General features: G+C 33.9%; 1 protein-coding gene across 1 annotated transcript in view; it reads right to left on the reverse strand.

Moving 5' to 3' along the window:
* LOC127702940 (uncharacterized) overlaps positions 1–21,609 on the reverse strand; it is a 49,804-nt gene that overhangs the window by 12,567 nt on the left and 15,628 nt on the right. Inside the window, exons 4-6 of the mRNA XM_052207260.1 lie at positions 21,470–21,589; positions 19,528–19,644; positions 16,540–16,719 (exon numbers count right to left, since the gene is read on the reverse strand). Coding sequence (XP_052063220.1) covers positions 16,540–16,719; positions 19,528–19,644; positions 21,470–21,589 — 417 coding nt within the window. The remainder of the gene's footprint in view (positions 1–16,539; positions 16,720–19,527; positions 19,645–21,469; positions 21,590–21,609) is intronic.

Below are 21,609 nucleotides of genomic sequence, written 5' to 3' on the forward strand. Positions count from 1 at the left end.
TGCAGACAACCTGATAATCCATACTTATAAGCCCAAATAGTGTGTCACAAACTCTTTATAAATTTCAATTTTTGGTTATAGTATTGTGGATTCATTATTATTCGTGGAATACCAATCTAAACACTTATTAAAGTGTGCAATGAATTACAAATTTTTTTAAATGGTTCTTATAGAATTGAGAATGGAAATGGGGAATGTTTCAAAGAGAAAACTCCTCGACCAAAGAGCAGAAAACATCCCAAGGCAACCAATGGGTCTTAAATGCAGCGTGAAAATCACAGATGCAGTTTGCAGACTTTGGCAAAACCATAAAATCAAATATCCACGAAAATACAAGTTGTCCTCAATCAACAAAGATTATACCCTCGAAAATAAATGAATCCACAGTATCTGAACAAATTAGGAAATTTTATCGACAACATATAGATGCATCAAATATTGCAATATAAATAAGAGAACAGAGTTCCAATGTCCCCCGTGTTGCACATATTTCATCTATCCAAGGTACAAGGGCAATAACTAAAAAAAGCATTTTTTTGTTGTTTCTAAAAATTTTTTTTATTAATATCTTAGAGAAATGAAGGCTTCAGTGCAAATGCAATGTGATTTCCATTATAATTAATATTTCCAAGGGGCATAACTTGTTAAAAATATTTGATCAGAAATTATTTTCGAAAGTGTCAAAGACATTGCTGATATAAACCTATGATACAAGTTTCATAAAATTCTGGCAATAATTGTACACATGAGAACGCTGACAATGCAATTTTCCATATAATCAATATTTCAAAGTGCCTAACTCTTTTGAAAATAATTGATCAGCACTGATTTTTGAACTCTTCAAAGACATTGATGATATAAACCTATAATATAAATATCATTAAAATCTGGCGAGAATTGTACACATTAGAGGGCTCATAAGGCAATTTTCCATATAATCAATATTTCCAAGGGGCATAACTCTTTTAGAAATTATTGAACGTCACTGATTTTCGAATTTGTCAAAGACATTGCTAATATAAATCTATGATTAAAGTTTCATAAAATTCTGGCAAGAATTGTACACATAATTGAAAATAATTGATCAGCACTGATTTTTGAACTCTTCAAAGACTTTGATGATATAAACCTATAATATAGATATCATACAAATCTGGCAAGAATTGTACACATTAGAGCGCTAACAATGCAATTTCCATATATTTAATGTTTCCAAGGGACATAACTCTTTTAAAAATAATTGATTGGCACTGATTTTTCGAACTCATCAAAGACATTGCTGATAAAAACCTACGATATAACAATGTATAAGTTTCATAAGAATCTGGCAATATAAATGAGAAGATGTGGTATGAGTGCCAATGAGACAACTCTCCATCCAAGTCACAATGTTAACAAATATAGGTCAAAGTACGGCCTTAAACATGGAGCCTTGGCTCACACCAAACAGCAAGCTATAAAGGGCCGCAAAATGACTAGTGTAAACGATTCAAACAGGAAAACCAACTCTCCAATCTATATAAAAAACTTGAAACGAGAAACACTTATGAACCACACCAACAAACGACAACCACGGAACAACAGGCTCCTGACTTAGGATAGGTGCATAAAATGCAGCTGGTTTAAATGTTTTAACAGGCACTAACCTTCACCCTATCCTGAGACAGTAGTGTAACATTACAACATAAAAAGACACACTATAAAATATCAAAAGAATTGAACACAAGAGAGCGCTAACAATGCAATTTTCCATAGAATTAATGTTTCCAAGGGGCATAACTTTTAAAAAAAAATTAAGCGGCACTGATTTTAGAACTTGTCCAAGACATTGCTAATATAAACCTATGATATAAGTGTCATAAAAATCTGGCAAGAATTGTACAAATGAGATCGCTAACAATGCAATTTTCCATATTATTAATGTATCCAAGGGGCATAACTCTTTTAAATATAATTGATCGGCACTGATTTTAGAACTTGTCCAACACATTGTTAATATTAAACCTATGATATAAGTGTCATAAAAATCTGGCAAGAATTGTACAAATGAGAGCGTTAACGATGCAATTTTCCATATAATTAATGTTTTGAAGGGCCATAACTCTTTAAAAAAAATCATCGGCACTGATTTTTGAACTTGTCCAAGCCATTGCTGGTATAAACCTATGATAAAGGTATTATAAAAATCTGGCAAGAATTGTTCACTTGAGAGCGCTAACAAGACAGGATTGATGGACAGACGCCGGGTGTTTCTTAATTTCCCCCGCAACTCGTTGCGCGGGGGATAGTAAAGAGCTGTGCCATGAGCACATATATCAGTCAGCCTTTTAGCTCATCTTTAAGCTTTGTTTTGGACGATTTTTGAACAAATTAAAACCTATAACCATCCAAAGTATGAAAAATTGACAGTTTTGAGGGTATAATCTTTGTGGATTGAGGACAACTTGTATTTTTGTGGATATTTGATTTTATGGTTTGGAAAACTTTGACTCACCGGAAAATCGAGTCAACCGATTTGGAGACAAAAAAGAGTTAACTGTATATAGAAACAATTGTTGAAACTGCCACCACCGGAAAAGCAACAGCTTTGTCTCGCCTTCTGCGACTATAGTCGCAGGCTAGACAAAAGTGAGAAAACATCTTTATTCAGGGGGAATAACTCCTTAAAGTCAAGTTACAGTAAATGGGTTATTTCACAGATTTTGGCAAAATTTGCATACAACTTTGGCACGTTAGACTATAAATGAAAATCGAAAAAAAAAAATGCATTTATCTCTTTTATTATCTGAAATGTTACTGATTCAATTCTTTCAAAACAGGTGAACATATGCATGTAAAAAAATCAACAAATAAAATGCTTTGCTGAGCGCAGCTTGATACGACCGCAGATGTCGATCCGTGAACAGTTGGGGCAAGTTTGGACACAATATTCAAGCTTGATACTGTCTGAATTTGGATTGTGATCAAATTTTTGACATAATATAGGTTTCTGACACAAAATAAATGTGGTCAAATATCTTAAAAATCTATTGCGCAATACTTTCAATTGAAGATTTCTTCTTTAAACTTTTCAAAAATTTTGAAGAAAAAATTACCCCCAACCTCAATCCCAGCCTTTCCTTTGAGGTATGGAACCTTGTAGTACAATTTTAGAGAGATCTATACACTTAAACACACGTTATTGTCTGGAAACTAGAAAAATGCTTGTTTTTGGCCCCTTTTTTGCCCCTAAAAATTCCTGCATGTTTGGGGCAATTACCCCCAAACTCAATCCCAGCCTTCCCTTTGTGATATGGAACCTTTTGGTACAATTTCAGTGAGATCCATACACTTACACACAAGTTATTGTCCTGAAACTACAAAAATGCTTGTTTTTGGCCCCTAATTCCTAAACTGTTGGTACCATAACCCCCAAAATTAATCCCAACCTTCCTTTTGTGGTATTGAACCTTCTTGTATCATTTCATAGAGATCCATTCACTTAAACTAAAGTTATTGTCTGGAAACCAAATGTGTCTTCGGACAAGGCAGACGACGACGACAACATCATAGCATTATATGAACCCAAAAAATTTTTTGTGGTCGTATAAAAACATTCTTAAATTTTTCTGAAAATCATCATATCATTCTACAATTTCAAATCCATAGATTTTTCTTAAAAAAGTATATGTTGTTGATTTAAAAATTTCTGTTTTAATGATGTAAAATAGTAATTTCTGTTTTAATGATGTAAAATAGTAATATGGTCACTGATTACATTTTTTCGGTATACATCAATCAAAGTGGTGTTCTAGGTGAAAAAATACCACAAAACTTTAAAATAAGGGTAAAGTAATCATGTTGTATACTGTAAAAAGCAACATCTTTGTATTGCCTTCCGCGAATATAGTGGCAGGCTAGACAGCTAGAGGCTCTAAAGAGCCTGTGTCGCTCACCTTGGTCTATGTGCATATTCAACAAAGGATACACTCCAACATTGTACACAAGAATAGAATTCATGACAAAAATCTCTTGTTTTTTTATTTTGTACTACTGATCATTAAGTCTGTTAAGTTTCTCTTTATCTTCTTGAATTTTTTCTCAAAACGTAAAAGAGGGTAAAAAAATACTCATTTAAAGGCAATCACATCCTAAAAAAATAGTGACAGTCTACTAACTATATCAGCAAAATTTGACTTGTTAGTAGATCTTGCCTTGCAGATTATTTTTGTGATTTAAAGTGTTTATTTATCTATCATAATTTTTATCATAAAAGGCAATACACTAGAAAAATGTTAAAAAACGTCATTAAAGGGCAATAACTCCAATAAGGAGTTGTAGGACGATTTTCTCCTTATTGTTTTAATTGTAGATCTTGTCTTGTTGATCATTTTTGTTTGTTTAAGTTTCTATCTATTTATTATAATTTTTAAGATATAAGGCAAAAATGCAAACATTGGTAAAAATCGTCATCAAAGGGCAATAACTCTAATAAGGAGTCGACTGAGGATTTAAACCATGTAGACCTTGTCTTGCTGATCATTTTTTGCAATTCAAAGTTTCTCTCATCTATTATAGTTTTCAAGATAATAGGCAAAAATGAAAAACTATAGGCTCTAAAGACAATGAAAGAGCCTGTGTCGCTCACCTTGGTCTATGTGCATATTCAACAAAGGACACTCTCCAACATTGTAGACAAGAATAGAATTCATGACAAAAATCTGTTTTGTTAATCTTGTATTGCTGATCATTTAGCCTTAGTTTCTCTCTATCTTCTTTAGTTTTTGCTCAAAACACAAAAGAGGATAAAAAAATCCTCATTTAAGGGCAATCACTCATACAAAGAGTGACAGTCTGTCTACTAAACTGTATTGGTAAAATTTAGCTTGTTAGTAGATATTGACTTGCTGATCACTTTTGTGATTTAAAGTGTATCTTTTATCTATTATAATTTACTATCATATATGGCAAAACGCAAAAAAAAGAGGTGAAATCGTCTTTAAAGGGCAATAACTCCAATTTCCTCCATATTATCTTCATTGCAGATTTTGTTTTGCTGACCATTTTTGCCTAGCTAAGCAAAAAATTGGTCAAAATCATCATCAAAGGGCAATAACTCTAATACGGAGTCAATTGACGATTTCCACCATGTTGACCCATTTGTAGAACTTGTCTTGCTGATCATTTTAATGTTTCTCTGTATCTATTATTGTTTTCAATTTAGTAAGCAAAGATGAAGGAAAAAAAGGGTAAAATTTGTCATTTAAGGGCAATAACTCCTATAAGAAGTCATCTGACAGTTTTGACATGTATGGACAATTGGTAGAGCTCAACAATCTGAACATTTTTGCTCCGGTCAGATTTTCTCTCTTTATAATGGTTTTCAAAATAATAAACAAAACTTGCATTTTACCCCCTATGTTCTATGTTTAGCCATGTTGGCTATCTTGGTTGGAACTTGGAAGGGGGGGGGGTCATCGGACAATTTTTTTGAACTAGATACCCCAATGATGATTGTGGCCAAGTGTGATTAAATTTGGCAAAGTAGGTTCAGAGAAGATTTTTGTAAAAGATTACAAAAATTTACGAAAATTGTTAAAAATTGACTACTAAGGGCAATAACTCCTTAAGAGGTCAATTGATAATTTTGGTCACATTGAATTATTTGTAGATCGTACTTTGCTGAACATTATTGCTGTTTACAGTTTATCTCTATCTATAATAATATTCAAGATAATAACCAAGAACTGCATAATTTCCTTAAAATTACTAATTCAGGGGCAGCAACCCAACTATGTGTTGTCTGATTCGTCTGAAAATTTCAGTCCAGATAGATCTAAACCTGATGAACATTTTTACCCTATGTCAGATTGCTCTAAATGCTTTAGTTTCAGAGATATAAGCCAAAAACTGCATTTTACACTTATGTTCTATTTTTAGCCATGTCAGCCATGTCAGTTGGCAGACGAGGTCATCGACACATATTTTAAACTAGATACCATAATGATGATTGTGGCCAAGTTTGGTTAAATTTGTCTCTGCAGTTTCAGAGGAGAAGATTTTTGTAAAAGATTACAAAACTTTAAGAAAAATTGTTAAAAATTTACTATAAAGGGCAATAATTCCTTAAGGAGTCAATTGACAATTTTGGTCATGTTGACTTATTTGTAGATCTTACTTTGCTGAACATTATTGCTGTCTATAGTTTATCTCTATCTATAATAATATTCAAGATGATAACCAAAAACTGCAAAATTTCCTTAAAAATACCAATTCCGGGGCAGCAACCCAACAACCGGTTGTCTGATTCTTCTGAAAATTTCAGTGCAGATAGATCTAAACCTGATGAACATTTTAACCCCATGTCAGATTTGCCTGTGTCACTCACCTGTATCTACTGTGTTTTTGGAAATCATGTAAAATAAGGTTAAAATCATAACAAGAAATGATTGTAACAGGATGCTGTTACGAAGTCTCCCAAACGAAGCTCCCATAATTCGTCATTCCCAGGTTCGCCTGACATTGGGCAAAGTCCAGTAAAGTTATATGCATTAGTAATGCCTGGGGACTGACCCTGTATATCATTCAAATCATCTTGGCATGACAAACCAGAATATATATGGTTTACGGGTGGGGATCTCGACCATTTACAAGATATTAGATCATTGGGGGTGGGGGACCCCTGGGGACTGACCCTATATATCATTCGAATCTTTGTGACATGACGAACAGGAATATATATGGCTTAGGGGTTGGAATCTCAACCATTTACAAGATATTAGAACTTTATCAAATGGCAGGGGGTGGGGGTGATCCCTAGGGACTGACCCTATATATCATTCAAATCTTCTTGGCATGACGAGTAGAAGATATATGGTTTAGGGGTGGGATCTCAACCATTTACAAGATATGAGGTCATTGGGGGTGGGGGGACCCCTGGGGACTGACCCTATATATCATTCGAATCTTTGACATGACGAACAGGAATATATATGGTTTAGGGGAGGGGATCTCAACCATTTACAAGATAATAGAACTTTCTCAAATGGCAGGGGGTGGGGGTGACCCCTGGGGACTTACCCTTTATTTCATTTGATGTGCTTTATCATGACAAAACAGAATATATATGGTTTAGGGGAGGGGATCTCAACCATTTACAAGATATTGGAACTTTCTCAAATGGCAGGGGGTGGGGTGACCCCTGGGGACTAATACATTACTTCATTTAATGTGCAGTATCATGACTAACCGGAATATATATTGTTTAGGGGTGGGGATCTCGACCATTTAAAAGATATTAAAACTTTCTCAAATGGCAGGGGGTTGGGGTGACCCCTGGTGACTAATCCTTTTTTTCATTTGATGGACTGTATTATGACAAACAAGAATCCATATGGTTTAGGGGTGGGGATCTCAACAACTTACAAGATATTGGAACTTTCTCAAATGGCAGGGGGTGAGGGTGACCCCTGGGGACTAATACTTTACTTCATTTAATGGGCAGTATCATGACTAACCGGAATATAAATGGTTTAGGGGTGGGGATCTCGACCATTTAAAAGATATAACAACTTTCTCAAATGGCAGGGGGTTGGGGTGACCCCTGGTGACTAATCCTTTTTTTCATTTGATGGACTGTATCATGACAAACAAGAATATATATGGTTTAGGGGTGGGTATTTCGACAACTTACAAGATATTAGAACTTTCTCAAATGGCAGGGGGTGGGGGTGACCCCTGGGGACTTACCCTTTATTTCATTTGATGTGCTTTATCATGACAAACCAGAATATATATGGTTTAGGGGTGGGGATCTTGACCACTTACAAGATATTACAACTTTGTCAAATGGCTGGGGGTGGGGGTGACCCCTGGGGACGAACCCTTTATTTCATTAGATGTGCTTTATCATGTAGAACATTTTCAATTATAAAGATTGTGTCTATCACTAACGGTTTTCAAGTTATAATCGGGGGCCTCGGTGGCCGAGTGCTCTAAGTAGTTACTACTGTAATCACTAGCCAGTCAACACTGAGGTTGTGAGTTCGAACCCCTCTTGTGCGGGTGCACTCAACTCCAATCTTAATTGACTAGGATTGCCAGTTTTCCTATCGAAGGTCGGTTGTTTTCTCCGGGCACTCCGACTTCCTCCACCATAAAAAACTGGCCACCACGAAATAGCCCACAAGCGGTGCTTAAAAGTGGCGTTAAAACACCAAAAATCAAAAATCAAATCAAGTTATAATCATTTGAAAAAAAAAAAAAAAAAAATCCCATAGGGTTCTATAGTAAACCCCTCCCTTCTTTTGGCCCCTTAAAGTACCCCTTTTTAGACCCCAATGCACAAACGAAACCCTGATTGCACCACTAACCATGTTAATCTAACATATTGTGAAACCTTAAGTAAATCTGACTAGCGGTTTTGGAGAAATGGTGCGGACAAGTTCATTCAAAAAAGTGGCAGAAGAGCAAGAATAATAATAACTAGATTTGCCATTGCAAGCAATAGCGGATGTCACCCTTCCCCCATTGTCACTAGATTGCAGCCAGTTTTAAAATTTTAAACAGTGAATGCACATATATACTGATGGCTATACATCTTTCTGTAATTTTTTAGAACATTTAGTGGATTTACAAATTTTACGCATAATTTTTCCTTTTTTTGCCTTGTTTCCATTGTAACGGCAGCCATTTTGGAAATTCCAACGCCAATTGCTGCTTCCACACATGACAGTCAACATTATTGTGAAGTTTCATTAAGTTTGAAGCATTCTGAAATTTTTGAAATTTTTGCTCCTGTATCCATGGTAACATAGTAGTTCCAATGATTGTCAAAATCATTCAAAACCTGTATATAATGGACAACTATATTGTATAAAAATTTGATGATTTTAAGTTAAAGCATACCAAAATTATTCACCAAACCCTGAAGTTTTTGGAGCATTTTGACCTTTTTGCATTGTTTCCATGGTAACGGCAGACATTTTGGAAATTCCAACGCCAATTCCACATCTACCAATGTTGCTCATCGTTACTGTGAAGTTTCAAAAAATTTTGAGCATTTTTATATTTTTGAAATTTTTGATGCAGTTTCCATGGCAACATAGTAGTTCCAATGATTGCCAAAATCATCCAAAACCAGTATATAGTGGGCACCTACATGGTATTAAAATATAATGATTCTAAGTTTAAGCATCTCCAAATAATTCACCAAAACAAAAAACTGGATTTTTTCACATTTGTTCCGTTTCCATGGTAACGGCAGCCATTTTTAATGTTCTTAAGACCTACTGCAACCCGAAATTTTGTGTTCCTCATTATAGTTAACTATCATTAAGATTGGTTCCATTGGCTCCAAAAAAACTGCAGGACAAAATTAGGTGGAAGAATAATAATAATAACTAGAATTGCCATTGCAAGCAATAGCGGATGTCACCCTCTCCCCATTGCCACTAAGCGGCAGCCATTTCAAAAAATTTAGTGAATGCACATATATGCATGTACATCTTTCTGTAAATTTTCAGTACACTCAGAGCATTTTAAAAAAGTTCACATTTTTGCCGTTTCCATGGCAATGGCAGCCATTTTGAAAATTTCAAAGTCAAAAGTGTCATCTTTACTTGCAAGTTAACAATCCTATCATGTTTCATTAATTTGAAAGCATTTTTAAAATTTTTGACATTTTTGCAGTTTCCATGGCAACGGTGGCCATTTTGGAAATTTCCAAAGTCAAACGTCTCATCCAGACTTGCCAGTCAACAATCATATTAAGTTTCATCAATTTTGGTGCATTTTGAAATTTTTGACATTTTAGATGGTTCCTATGGTTACAGAGACCATTCCAAAAATTTATTGGCAGATACCACATTGGTACATGGGAGGGAACATACCATCAAAATTTCAATGGATTTGACCTACCATATTAAGAAAGTAAATGCCACTTTAAGGTTTTTTAGCATTTTGACCTGTTTTGCATTGTTTCCATGGTAACGGCAGACATTTTCGATATTCCAACGCCAAATTCTTTATCTACCAATGTTGCTCATCGTTACTGTGAAGTTTTATCAAATTTGGAGCATTTCGATATTTTTGAAATTTTTGGTGTAGTATCCATGGCAACATAGCAGTTCCAATGATTGCCAAAATCATCCCAAACCAGTATATAGTGGGCCCCTACATTGTATTAAAATCTAAAGATTTTAAGCTTAAGCATTCTCAAATAATTCAGCGAACTCCAAAATTATATTTTTTCACCATTTTTCAGTTTCCATGGTGATGGCAGCCATCTTTTAGTTCCAAAGTTGCACTGCAACTGGAAAGTCAGGGTTCCTTGTTATAGTGAACCATCATTCGGATTGGTAGCTTTGGCTCTGAGAAAGCGGGCGGACAAAATTAGGTGGAAGAAAAATAATAATAATAATAATAATAGGGAAAAAGAAACAGAGGAAAAGCAATATGTCACCCGACATTGTCGATCGGGTGACATAATAATATATAAAAAAAAGAAACGGAGGAAAAGCAATATGTCACACGACATTGTCGATCGGGTGACATAATAATAACTCTGAGCAAAACCAATAAGTCTTCCCAAACTTCGTTTGGGAGACTTAATAAATAGTATTAGATACCCTAATAATGATTGAGGCCAAGTTTGGTTTTATTTGGCCCAGTAGTTTTTTAGTCTTACAATAGTTACTGAAGACCCTTTATCATTATTTAAATTAGTTTTCAAGTTGTGTCCATTTGAAATTGTTTTTTTTACAATTTTCCCTAAGACATGTTAGACTTCTATAGTAAACCCCTATGTTCTATTTTTAGCCATTGTGGCCATGTTGTTGGATGACAGGGTCATCAGATACATTTTTCAATCAAAATACCCTATTGAAAATTGTGGTTAAGTTTAATTTTATTTGGCCTAAGTAGATAAAGTGGAGAAGATTTTTGTAAAAGATTACAAAAATATACGAAAAATTGACTTATTTGTAGATGGTACTTTGCTAAACATTATTAATGTTTACAGTTTATCCTATCTATAATAATATATAAGATAATAATCAAAAACTGCAAAATTTCCTTAAAATTACCAATTCAGGGGCAGCAACCCAACAATAGGTTGTCTCATTGGTCTAAAAATATCAGGGCAGATAGATCTAAACCTGATGAACATTTTTACCCTGATGAACATTTTTACCCAATGTCAGATTTGCTCTAAATGCTGTAGTTTCAGAGATATAAGTCAAAAACTGCGTTTTTACCCCTATGTTCTATTTTTAGCCATGTCAGCCATGTTGGTTAGCAGCAAGGCTTCTTAAACGGTCATATATTCCGGACAATTGTATAATGTCCGGTAAAAGTCCGGCTGGGCAAAGCATGAAACAGTCATCTACTTTTTAGTTGTCAAGGCTTTCTTAAGAGACGGTCATTTTAGAATAATTCGCGATCTTTTTGACCCAACCTTTTGCCTTTAACAGCCACACATTTCCGGTCATAAAAGTAACATGATTAATTACTATCAAAACAACCCCTACTTCAATACTTTCTAATTTTAATCAAGGCTAATTAGTTGTTGGACAGCTGAAATCTACCTGTTCAGGTGACAGGTAAACTATTTCCAGTACCGGACATCGTATAAATTGATCGGTCTATTCAAAGTTAAGTTCTTACATTTCAGCGGTTTCTAATTGATTTAGTCTTGATATTATAAGAAATGCGTTTATAAACATGATTTGATGAAAAATTTAAAAAGGTTTTAAATGAAAAATCGTAAGAACTACGTTGTATGAACTAGAACATGTGTGCGCAGTAGGGAAATTTAATTATGCATCCTACATTTCTTAAAAAATGATAAAAATTATCATTGATACTTGTATCTAATGTTCATTTCACGTATTTTGTTGAAGAAATAACGTGGAAAGAGCTTCTTCACTCAGTCGTGCTTTGTAAACGTATACGGATTTAACGTATCCGTTTCTAGTCCATGTTTTACCATTGTCAGGTCAACATCCGGTATTAGGAAAATGTGATTTTAAAAACGAAAGTAAAGTTTTTGACAACGTAATTTTGCACAAATAAAGAGTCTAAGGCAGTTATGAGCACGCTGATGTGCACACTTCGAATTATGCACTGCCAATTTAACAGTTTACGTCCAAACATCAAATTCACATCAAAGTAAAGTTTAATATCGTTTTTTTTTTTTAATCTAATGTCAATCATTGGGATGGCCATCTGATTACCATGATTGCCTTTTGTTACTTAGTCTTAAGGGATTAAAATCCGGATAAGATATAAAATGTCGGGCTGGCTCAAATATTTTTTGGAAGCCCTGGTTAGCAGGCGGGGTCATTGGACAAAATTTGGCCAAGTTTGGTTAAATTTGGCCCAGTAGTTTCAGAGGAGTAGATTTTTGTAAAAGTTAACGACGAACGCTAGTTGATGAGAAATGCTCACTTGGCCTTCTAGGCCAGGTGAGCTTAAAAAAACTATGTCAATTGGACATGCTTTGATACTATATATGCCCTTGAATTTTTACTAGATAACATTTTTGTTCGCTTTGGAGATTCCGTATATCGTCAGGTTATCGGAATTCCAATGGGGACTAACTGTGCACCACTTATTGCGGACCTTTTTTTGTATTGCTATGAGTTACAATTTATGACAAAAATCAGTAAAGACCCATCGAAACAACATCTGATACACAAATTTAATAATACTTTTAGATATTTGGATGATATTTTGGCTCTCAATAATGACGACTTCAGTATGTATACTAAAGAAATTTATCCTGTTGAACTTACTTTAAATAAAGCTAATACTAACAATGACCACTGCCCTTTCCTCGATCTTGATATCTATATCATTAACGGAAAGCTTAATACTAAAATATATGATAAAAGAGATGATTTTTCATTTCCTATCGTTAATTATCCATTTTTAGATGGTGACGTTCCCTTGTCACCATCTTACGGTGTTTATATATCTCAACTTGTACGATTCGCTCGTGTATGTAACAATGTTTTAGATTTTAACGAGAGAAATGTATGTATTACTGAAAAATTATTACACCAGGGTTTTCGATATCACAAACTAGTCAAAACATTTACTAAATTTTATCATCGGTATAAGGACATCATTCGTAAATATAGCTCAACATGCAGACTTCTTATACGTTCAGGTATTTCACATCCAATTTTTTATGGAAATATTCTTTATAAAGCACAAAAATGTCAGTATTCACCTCTGAAACTAACAAAACCTTTAAATAGACTTATTAAGAAGGGATATAGTTACGATACTGTTGTCAGGTCATTAAAGATTGCATATTTTGGCGTTGATATTGATTCACTTATAGGGTCTTTGCATCTGCACTAAACACATTTATTTAAAAACCAGTTGTTGGCATGACACGGGTTATGTTCTTCTCATATATGTTATGATGGTATGATACTAAACCCCTAACGGGAAGGATTGTGCCTGATATTCATATGATGAAGACATAATCTTTCAATCAGTTTAATTGAAGTCTGGAGCTGGCATGTCAGTTAACTGCTAGTAGTCTGTTGTTATTTATGTATTATTGTCATTTTGTTTATTTTCTTTGGTTACATCTTCTGACATCAGACTCGGACTTCTCTTGAACTGAATTTTAATGTGCGTATTGTTATGCGTTTACTTTTCTACATTGACTAGAGGTATAGGGGGAGGGTTGAGATCTCATAAACATGTTTAACCCCGCCGCATTTTTGCGCCTGTCCCAAGTCAGGAGCCTCTAGCCTTTGTTAGTCTTGTATTATTTTTAATTTTAGTTTCTTGTGTACAATTTGGAGTTTAGTATGGCGTTCATTATCACTGAACTAGTATATATATTTGTTTAGGGGCCAGCTGAAGGACGTCTCCGGGTGCGGGAATTTCTCGCTGCATTGAAGACCTGTTGGTGGCCTTCTGCTGTTGTCTGTTCTGTGGTCGGGTTGTTGTCTCTTTGACACATTCCCCATTTCCATTCTCAATTTTATTAAAACTGCATTTTACCCCTATGTTCTATTTTTAGCCATGTCGGCCATCTTGGTTGGCAGACAGGGTCATCAGACACATTTTTAAACTAGATACCCTAATGATGATTGTGGCTAAGTTTGGTTAACTTTGGCCAAGTAGTTTTAGAGGAGAAGATTTTTGTAAAAGTTAATGGACGACAACGACAGACGACGGAAGCCAAGTGATGAGAAAAGCTCACCTGGCCCAATGGGCCAGGTGAGCTAAAAAAAATGGTACATTTGTTATTTTTGGGCAAAAACTCCTGTAAGAAGTCGTCTGACAGTTTTGACGTATAAGGACAATTGGCAGAGCTCAACATTCTGAACATTTCTGCTTCTGTCAGATTTTCTCTATTTATCATGTTTATAACTGTTTTCAAAATAATAGACAAAACTTGCATTTTACCCCTATGTTCTATTTTTAGCCATGTCGGCTATCTTGGTTGTCAGGTGGAGTCATCAGACACATTATTTAAACTAGATACCCGAATGATGGTTGTGGCCAAGTTTGGCTTAGTAGTTTCAGAGGAGAAGATTTTTGTAAAAGTTAACGACGACAGACGACGACAGATGACAACGGAAGCCAAGTGATGAGAAAAGCTCACGTGGCACTTTGGGCCAGGTGAGCTATAAATGGGAAAAAAGTCATTATTCAGTGGAATAACTCCTTAACAGACTAGAGACCCAAAATGATAAGAATAGCTAATACTGTAAATTCAGAAATTATTGCGAGGTTTTCGTTAATGCGAAAAATGAGCCTGAGTGAGAATCACAATAATAAGAACATGCATTCTGATATTTGATACATACATCTGTATGTAGATTTTCCTCAAATCGCAATAATTAATCTCACATTTTTGTCCCTTTCTCAAAAATCGTAATAACAAATCCTTGCAATAATTTCTGAATTTCCAGAACTTATCATTCTCTTGGGACCAAGACAGCTTAAAAAGACCAGAAAACAGTTTGATTTCAGAAGAATGGAATGACAGTATTATATCATATAATAGTATTCTTGTCTATCTATTCCATAGGGCAATAAAATGCTTCGCTGATCGCAGCTGGATACGACTGCAGAGGTCAAACCCTGAACAGTTGGGGCAAAAATGGACACAATATTCGCGCTTGATACAGGTCTGAATTTGGATTGTAATTAAATATTTGACACATAATAGGTTTCTGACATAGAATAACTGTAGTCAAAGTACTTAGAATTGGTTATATTATTTGAATTTATATTCAATTTTTTGCTTTTGTGCAATACACTATGCTGTTGCGAATTGACCCCCTCCCCCCCAAAAAAAAAATTTACCCCCCCTTTTTTTTTGCTTTTGTGCAATACACTATGCTGTTGCATATTGACCTCCCCCCCCCCCTTTTTTTCCAAAAAAAAAATTCTTTCCCTCAAGATATATATGGTCATAATCTCAATTCAAATTTCCAAATGGAGTTTGCAACCATAATTACCAATTTAATTACATCATAAAAGTCTTAAAACAGAAAATGACATACATGTACATTATCATGGCTAAAATTAATATTCCTTTAATAGTAACTTCTAAAAATAAATTGACAGCTAATCACCTCAAGACAATACAACATTTCTTTATAAATAATTTAAAAGAAGTGTAAGGGAGGTAAATCAAAACATACACAACATTGTACTTTAAATGTGTTTGGATTACCTCCCTTACACTGCTTTTAAATTGTCCATTAACAAGGAAACCCTTGTTTGGTTTTTCCCCCTTTTTTGCCCCTAATTCCTAAACGGTTTGAGCCATAACCCCCCCAAAGCCAATCCTAGCCATCCCTTTGTGGTATGGAAACTTGTGGTATAATTTCAGAGAGATCCATACACCGTTTCACAAGTTATTGTCTGGAAACTAGAAAAATGCTTATTTGGGCCCCTTTTTGGCCCCTAATTCCTAAACTGTTAGGACTATAACCCCCAAAATCAATCCCAACCTTCCTTTTGTGGTTATAAACCTTGTGTTTAAATTTCATAGATTTCTATTTACATTTACTTAAGTTATTATCCAGAAACCAAATGTCTTCGGACGTCGACGACGAGGACGTGATACCAATATACGACCGCAAAAATTTTTGCGGTCATATAAAAACCTTTACCTGATAAATTAATAATTTTATATAATGACAGTAACCTAGATGATTGTTTATGAATAAAACCTGTAAGTAAATTACCACAGATGCCACTTTCATATAGCATGTGACCATGTGTTATTATTTTTAATTACTGTAAATTCAGAAATTATTGCGAGGTTTTTATTAATGCGAATAATGCGACTAGATGAGTATCGCAATAATAAGAACTCGCATTTTGATAACTAAAACATAGATCTGTATGTAGAATTTGCTGAAATCGCAATAATTAAACTCGCATTCTTGTCCATTTTTGAAAAATCGCAATAATAAATGCACGCCAAATTTCTGAATTTACAGTACCAGTTTTATTCTCACATCTAGCAAACCATAATTGAAGCATTCATTGCCACTTCTCTTCCATCTTACTGACCTCTTACTTCCATAGAATGTTCACTCAAAATTGTGTGAACTGATGGTTCTCTCTGTATTAATTGGTCTGCCCTTGAAAATGATGAAGCAAATTCCCCTTCTGTGGTACTGATTGTTCTGGATTCTGATACAAAATCTATGTCGGGGTCAGAAGTCTCAGGAATATGTGGAAAAGATGGACCTGAAAGGAAGAAAAATGCAACAAGAGTGAACACCTGCCTTACTGATTATGACTGAATTCTACACTTAAAGTAATGAAATCAAGATCTTACTACAGGTATCACATGTAGGGTTTGGCAGACTAATTATACTATATTTATATTTTTATTTATTTTCACCTTTAAAGTATTAAAAAATAAAATGTGGATAGTGTCCACATGTGGACACAGATGATGCCCCTGCTTGCATATCATATAGTTATAAAGGGACATAACTGAAGAACGGAAAAAGTGACGCTACCCAAATTTGAACTTGATCTGAGTTTTGTGGTAATAAGCATTGTGTGTAAGTCTCATAACATTTGGTTGAGGCTAACTTAAGTAGAGAACAGAAACTAAAAATTCAGCAATTTTTCTATTTGTAAACACGCATAACTCTAACGTGAGTGTGTATAAGTTTTACAACATTTGGTTGAGACAAACTAAAAAATTCAGCAATTTTTATGTTTATAAAAGGACATAACTCTAGAATGATAAAAGTGTTGCCACCTAATTTCGTACTTAATCTGTATTATGTAGTAATAAGCATTGTGTATAAGTTTCATAACATTTGGTTGAGGCAAACTCAAGTTAGAGAACGGAAACAAAAAAATTGTACTTGATCTTTACTGAGTTTTGTGGTAATGAATATTGTGTATAGGTTTCATAATGTTTGGCTGGGGAAAACTTCAGTTACAGAATGGAAATTAAAATTTTGCAATCTTTCGATTTATAAAGGGGCATAACTCAATAATGGTTAAAGTGACACTACCCAAATTCAACTTGATCTGTGTTTTATCAGTGGAAGTCAAAATTAAACATTGCATTGTATAAAGCATTGATTGTAGTTGATTCAACTATAATCATGGTCAAAGGAAGATAACTCCAATTTTAAAAATATTATAAACTTGATATTTAGAAGAAAATAAAAATTTTGCAATTTTTCCATTTATAAAGGGGCATAACTCTAGATCGGTTAAAGTGATGCCACCAAAATTCAAATTTGATCTGTGTTTTGTGGTAATAAGCATTGTGTATAAGTTTCATCACATTTGGTTGAGGCAAACTTAAGTTAGAGAACGGAAACTAAACATTTTGCAATATTTCCTTTTATAAAGGGGCATAACTCTTGATCAGTTAAAGTGACGCCACCAAAATTCAAACTTGATCTGTGTTTTGTGGTAATAAGCATTGTGTATAAGTTTCATAACATTTGGTTGAGGCAAACTTAAGTTAGAGAACGGAAACTAAAAATTTTGCAATATTTCCTTTTATAAAGGGGCATAACTCTAGATCAGTTAAAGTGACGCCACCAAAATTCAAACTTGATCTGTGTTTTGTGGTAATAAGCATTGTGTATAAGTTTCATAACATTTGGTTGAGGCAAACTCAAGTTAGAGAACGGAAACCAATTTCGGGACGTACGGACGGACGTACGTACGTACGTACGTACAGACGGACAAGGGTAAAACTTAATGCCCCCTCTGCTACGGCGGGGGCATAAAAATACTAAATAAATTTCCTTATTCTAAATAGACTATACATTCAAACAAAAAGTAGAGCCTGTGTCCTTATGGATCTATGTTCATTTTCAACAGTAGTCACTCTCCAAGATTATACACTAAGAATTTAAGTTATGACAAAATTTTCTATATAAAAATAAAATCACCATTAAAGGGCAATAACTCAATAAGGAATCATCGTATTGGCATTTTGTACATTTATTATTAGGTAACAGGACGTGTGCCACATTTGGATCAGGATCTGCTCACCTTTCTGGAGCACCTGAGATCACCCCAGCCATTAATAGAGGATTTTTTCACAGCATGGTACATTCATATAAACAGAGTTTGTAGAATAAACAATTTTACAGTTTCAGTAGGGATGCTTTAAGCATTCTATTCTATGCTTCATAAAATGCTCTTAGTATAAATTTAAATAACTTGACATATCTTTTAAATAAACTATTCCTTTGTTGTTTGATTGAAAACATCAAAAACAATAATGATAAAATCACTCCCGACATGATTTATAACATAACTATGAACTTATTTGTTGATGAATTCAGAAATTCGTAAGAAACTAAGGTTCTTACTCCCTAAGACAAGGTTGACCTTAGATATGGATTTGGCTATTTTAGGTCCCTTTTGGTTTTTGGTGAGCATATTTTCTGATGCTAATACTTATCTATACTGGGTAATATTAAATTCAGGTAGGAATCTTTAGAGGAGGATTAAGGGCATACAATAGTTTTGATTCCTAGGTGACTTTTTGATTAAAGTTTGCAAGCTATTTTTCACCTAGTCAATTCAAATATGTAATAAAAAATATACCTTCATGTGGTACTTTTAGAAAATGTATCTTTTCCCCGATATGCTACAGTTTGACATCGTGAAAAATAACATTTTACGTTAGCTACGTCATTACCTCCCCTGTAACTGTATTGTATGCCCTTGAGTGATCAATTACAAATGCAATACATAAAAGATATATATGTATTACATAACACACATAGGCATAAGGGAAAATTTTTCTCAAGCATGATAAGAATTCATAGATAATCATCTTGAAAATTATTTAATTAATTGCCATTCTGTCTAAAGTTGGTCAAACTTTTAATATGAAGCCAAATAAATCAAATTGTTTTTCTTTCAATATTTATATACAGGTACAAATTATGTAACTTATACTGGTATTATTAAGAGTTAATAATTATTCATATGTAAGGAAATACTTGTTCAACAATTTGTTTTTATAGCTAAGAAGTATACAATTTAAGCATAGTTACTTACTATTTCCTAAATGAAATTGGGACAAAGAAGTGACATTCCTGTGTCCTGATGCTGCCATGATTCCCTCTCCTTGGCTTTCTATAGCTGGAGACAATGGTGTCCGACTATATATAACTTCTGAAATAAATTAATTTTTGAAATGTTTCATCAATACTCAATATCAGAAAATAAACATTTTGTGACTGTACAGAGAAAAAAAAATAAACAGCTGCGCCATGAGCGCATGATACGCCCGTCGCTTTTTCAAAGAATAAAGTTCAATAACTTCTCAATGTAATATCAGAAATTTATGAAAAACTAAAGGGAGGTTATCTGAATAGATCCAAACCAGTCACCAAAGCACTTTGAAGATATTGTCCGAAAACTTGAAAATCACCCATTTTTTATGAATAATATCTCATAACTCGGAAATGTAAAATCTAAAATTTATAAAAATTGAAAGGGAGCTTGCGTCAATAGAAATAATTCACCGAAGTTTCATAAAAACTACTGAAAGCATTTTTGAGTTATTGTCCGAAAACTTGAAAATCCCCCTTTTATTAATGAATAAAACCCCCCTTTTATTAATGAATAAAACCCCATAACTCCGAAACGTAAAATCTAAAATTTACAAAAATTGAAAGGGAGCTCACGTCAATAGAAAAAAACAATTCACCAAAGTTTCTTGCAAATTGGTGAAAGTGTTTTCGAGTTATTGTGCGAAAACTGGAAAATACCCCTTTTTTAATGAATAAAACCCCATAACTCGGAACGTAAAATCTAAAATTTATAAAAACGAAAGGGAGTTCACGTCAATAGATATAAACACTTCACCAAAGTTTCGTGCAAATTGGTTACAGCGTTTTTGAGTTATTGTCCGACATGTTGACGATGGACGGACAGACATTCAATAATCAAGGGCAGTTGATTATATTGAATTTGATCTGACAATTTGTGTTTTTTTTAACTTTTGAAGAGAATAAGGCCCGAGACCCCCTCTTTTTATTTGATATTTTAGAAGTATTTATAAAAAGCAATTCTCTCAGTGAATTTTAACCAATTCTATCGTTTAATGTTTCCTCAATATAGAAACATTCATTTTTCCCTATACAACCCAAATGAAATAGCTGTGATTTCATTAATTTCAATGTTTTTAACGAAAAACAAGGTCTGTGACCCCCAGTTTTTTTCATTGAAATTTGAAAGTTCATTGACCCGGATGTCTTTTACAGAAGTTTAAAAAATCTATCGTCGAACATTTAGACACCCCATCTACCTTAAATTTCACATATACATGTCATTTTCTTTACAATGATTTAAAAAAAAAAAAGGGGGGGGGGGACACCACGACTTCAATGCGCAGACGTTTCTGGAATATACTTCATCAAATATACAATCTGAAAACTGGGATAATCGATCTATACATTTTGCAATCCTTTAAACGAGACAATCCCATAAAACAATTATACAAACAAAAAACAAATACAAAGAAAGAAAAAAAGAAAGTAAGAAAACCCAACCTACAAAAAACATAAAAGTAAACAAAGAATTTAACAAAATCAAGACAAAATCAATAAAATAAAATAATCTCCACATATATTTACAAATTATTAATGGCCAATCTTAACATTAATCAGAATTCTGAAATCATAGCTGATGTTTTATGGTCAAATGTGTGTCGCTGATATCAAATTTGGAATCCAACATTACTTTCAAACATTTAATTTAGATTCATTTGTCCAATCATTCATGAAACAATAAAATTTACAATTTATGTTTCAAAAAAAAAAGGCCAAGAAAGCACTCTTAAAATACCTTGTTTTGTATTGATTTTTCGTGTGTGCATGTCCATAAAAACAACTTTTGTCTTCATAGTTAAAGAATGAGTTTACAGCCTGTTGTTTTGTATATTTAAAATAATTTAATTAATTCAATGCATATATTTCTTTACATGACAACTCACCATCTGTGGAAGAAGACTCAGGAAAAATAATATCTGCCATGGAACTTGATACTGCCACAAGTCCATGTGGTCCCATTGCATTTTCTGTAGCTTGATTGATCAGTGTTGGACTAGTCAAATCTGAAATAAGTATATTGCAC

Source organism: Mytilus californianus, unplaced genomic scaffold, assembly GCF_021869535.1.
Source record: "Mytilus californianus isolate M0D057914Y unplaced genomic scaffold, xbMytCali1.0.p SCAF_5, whole genome shotgun sequence".
NCBI lineage: Eukaryota > Metazoa > Mollusca > Bivalvia > Mytilida > Mytilidae > Mytilus > Mytilus californianus.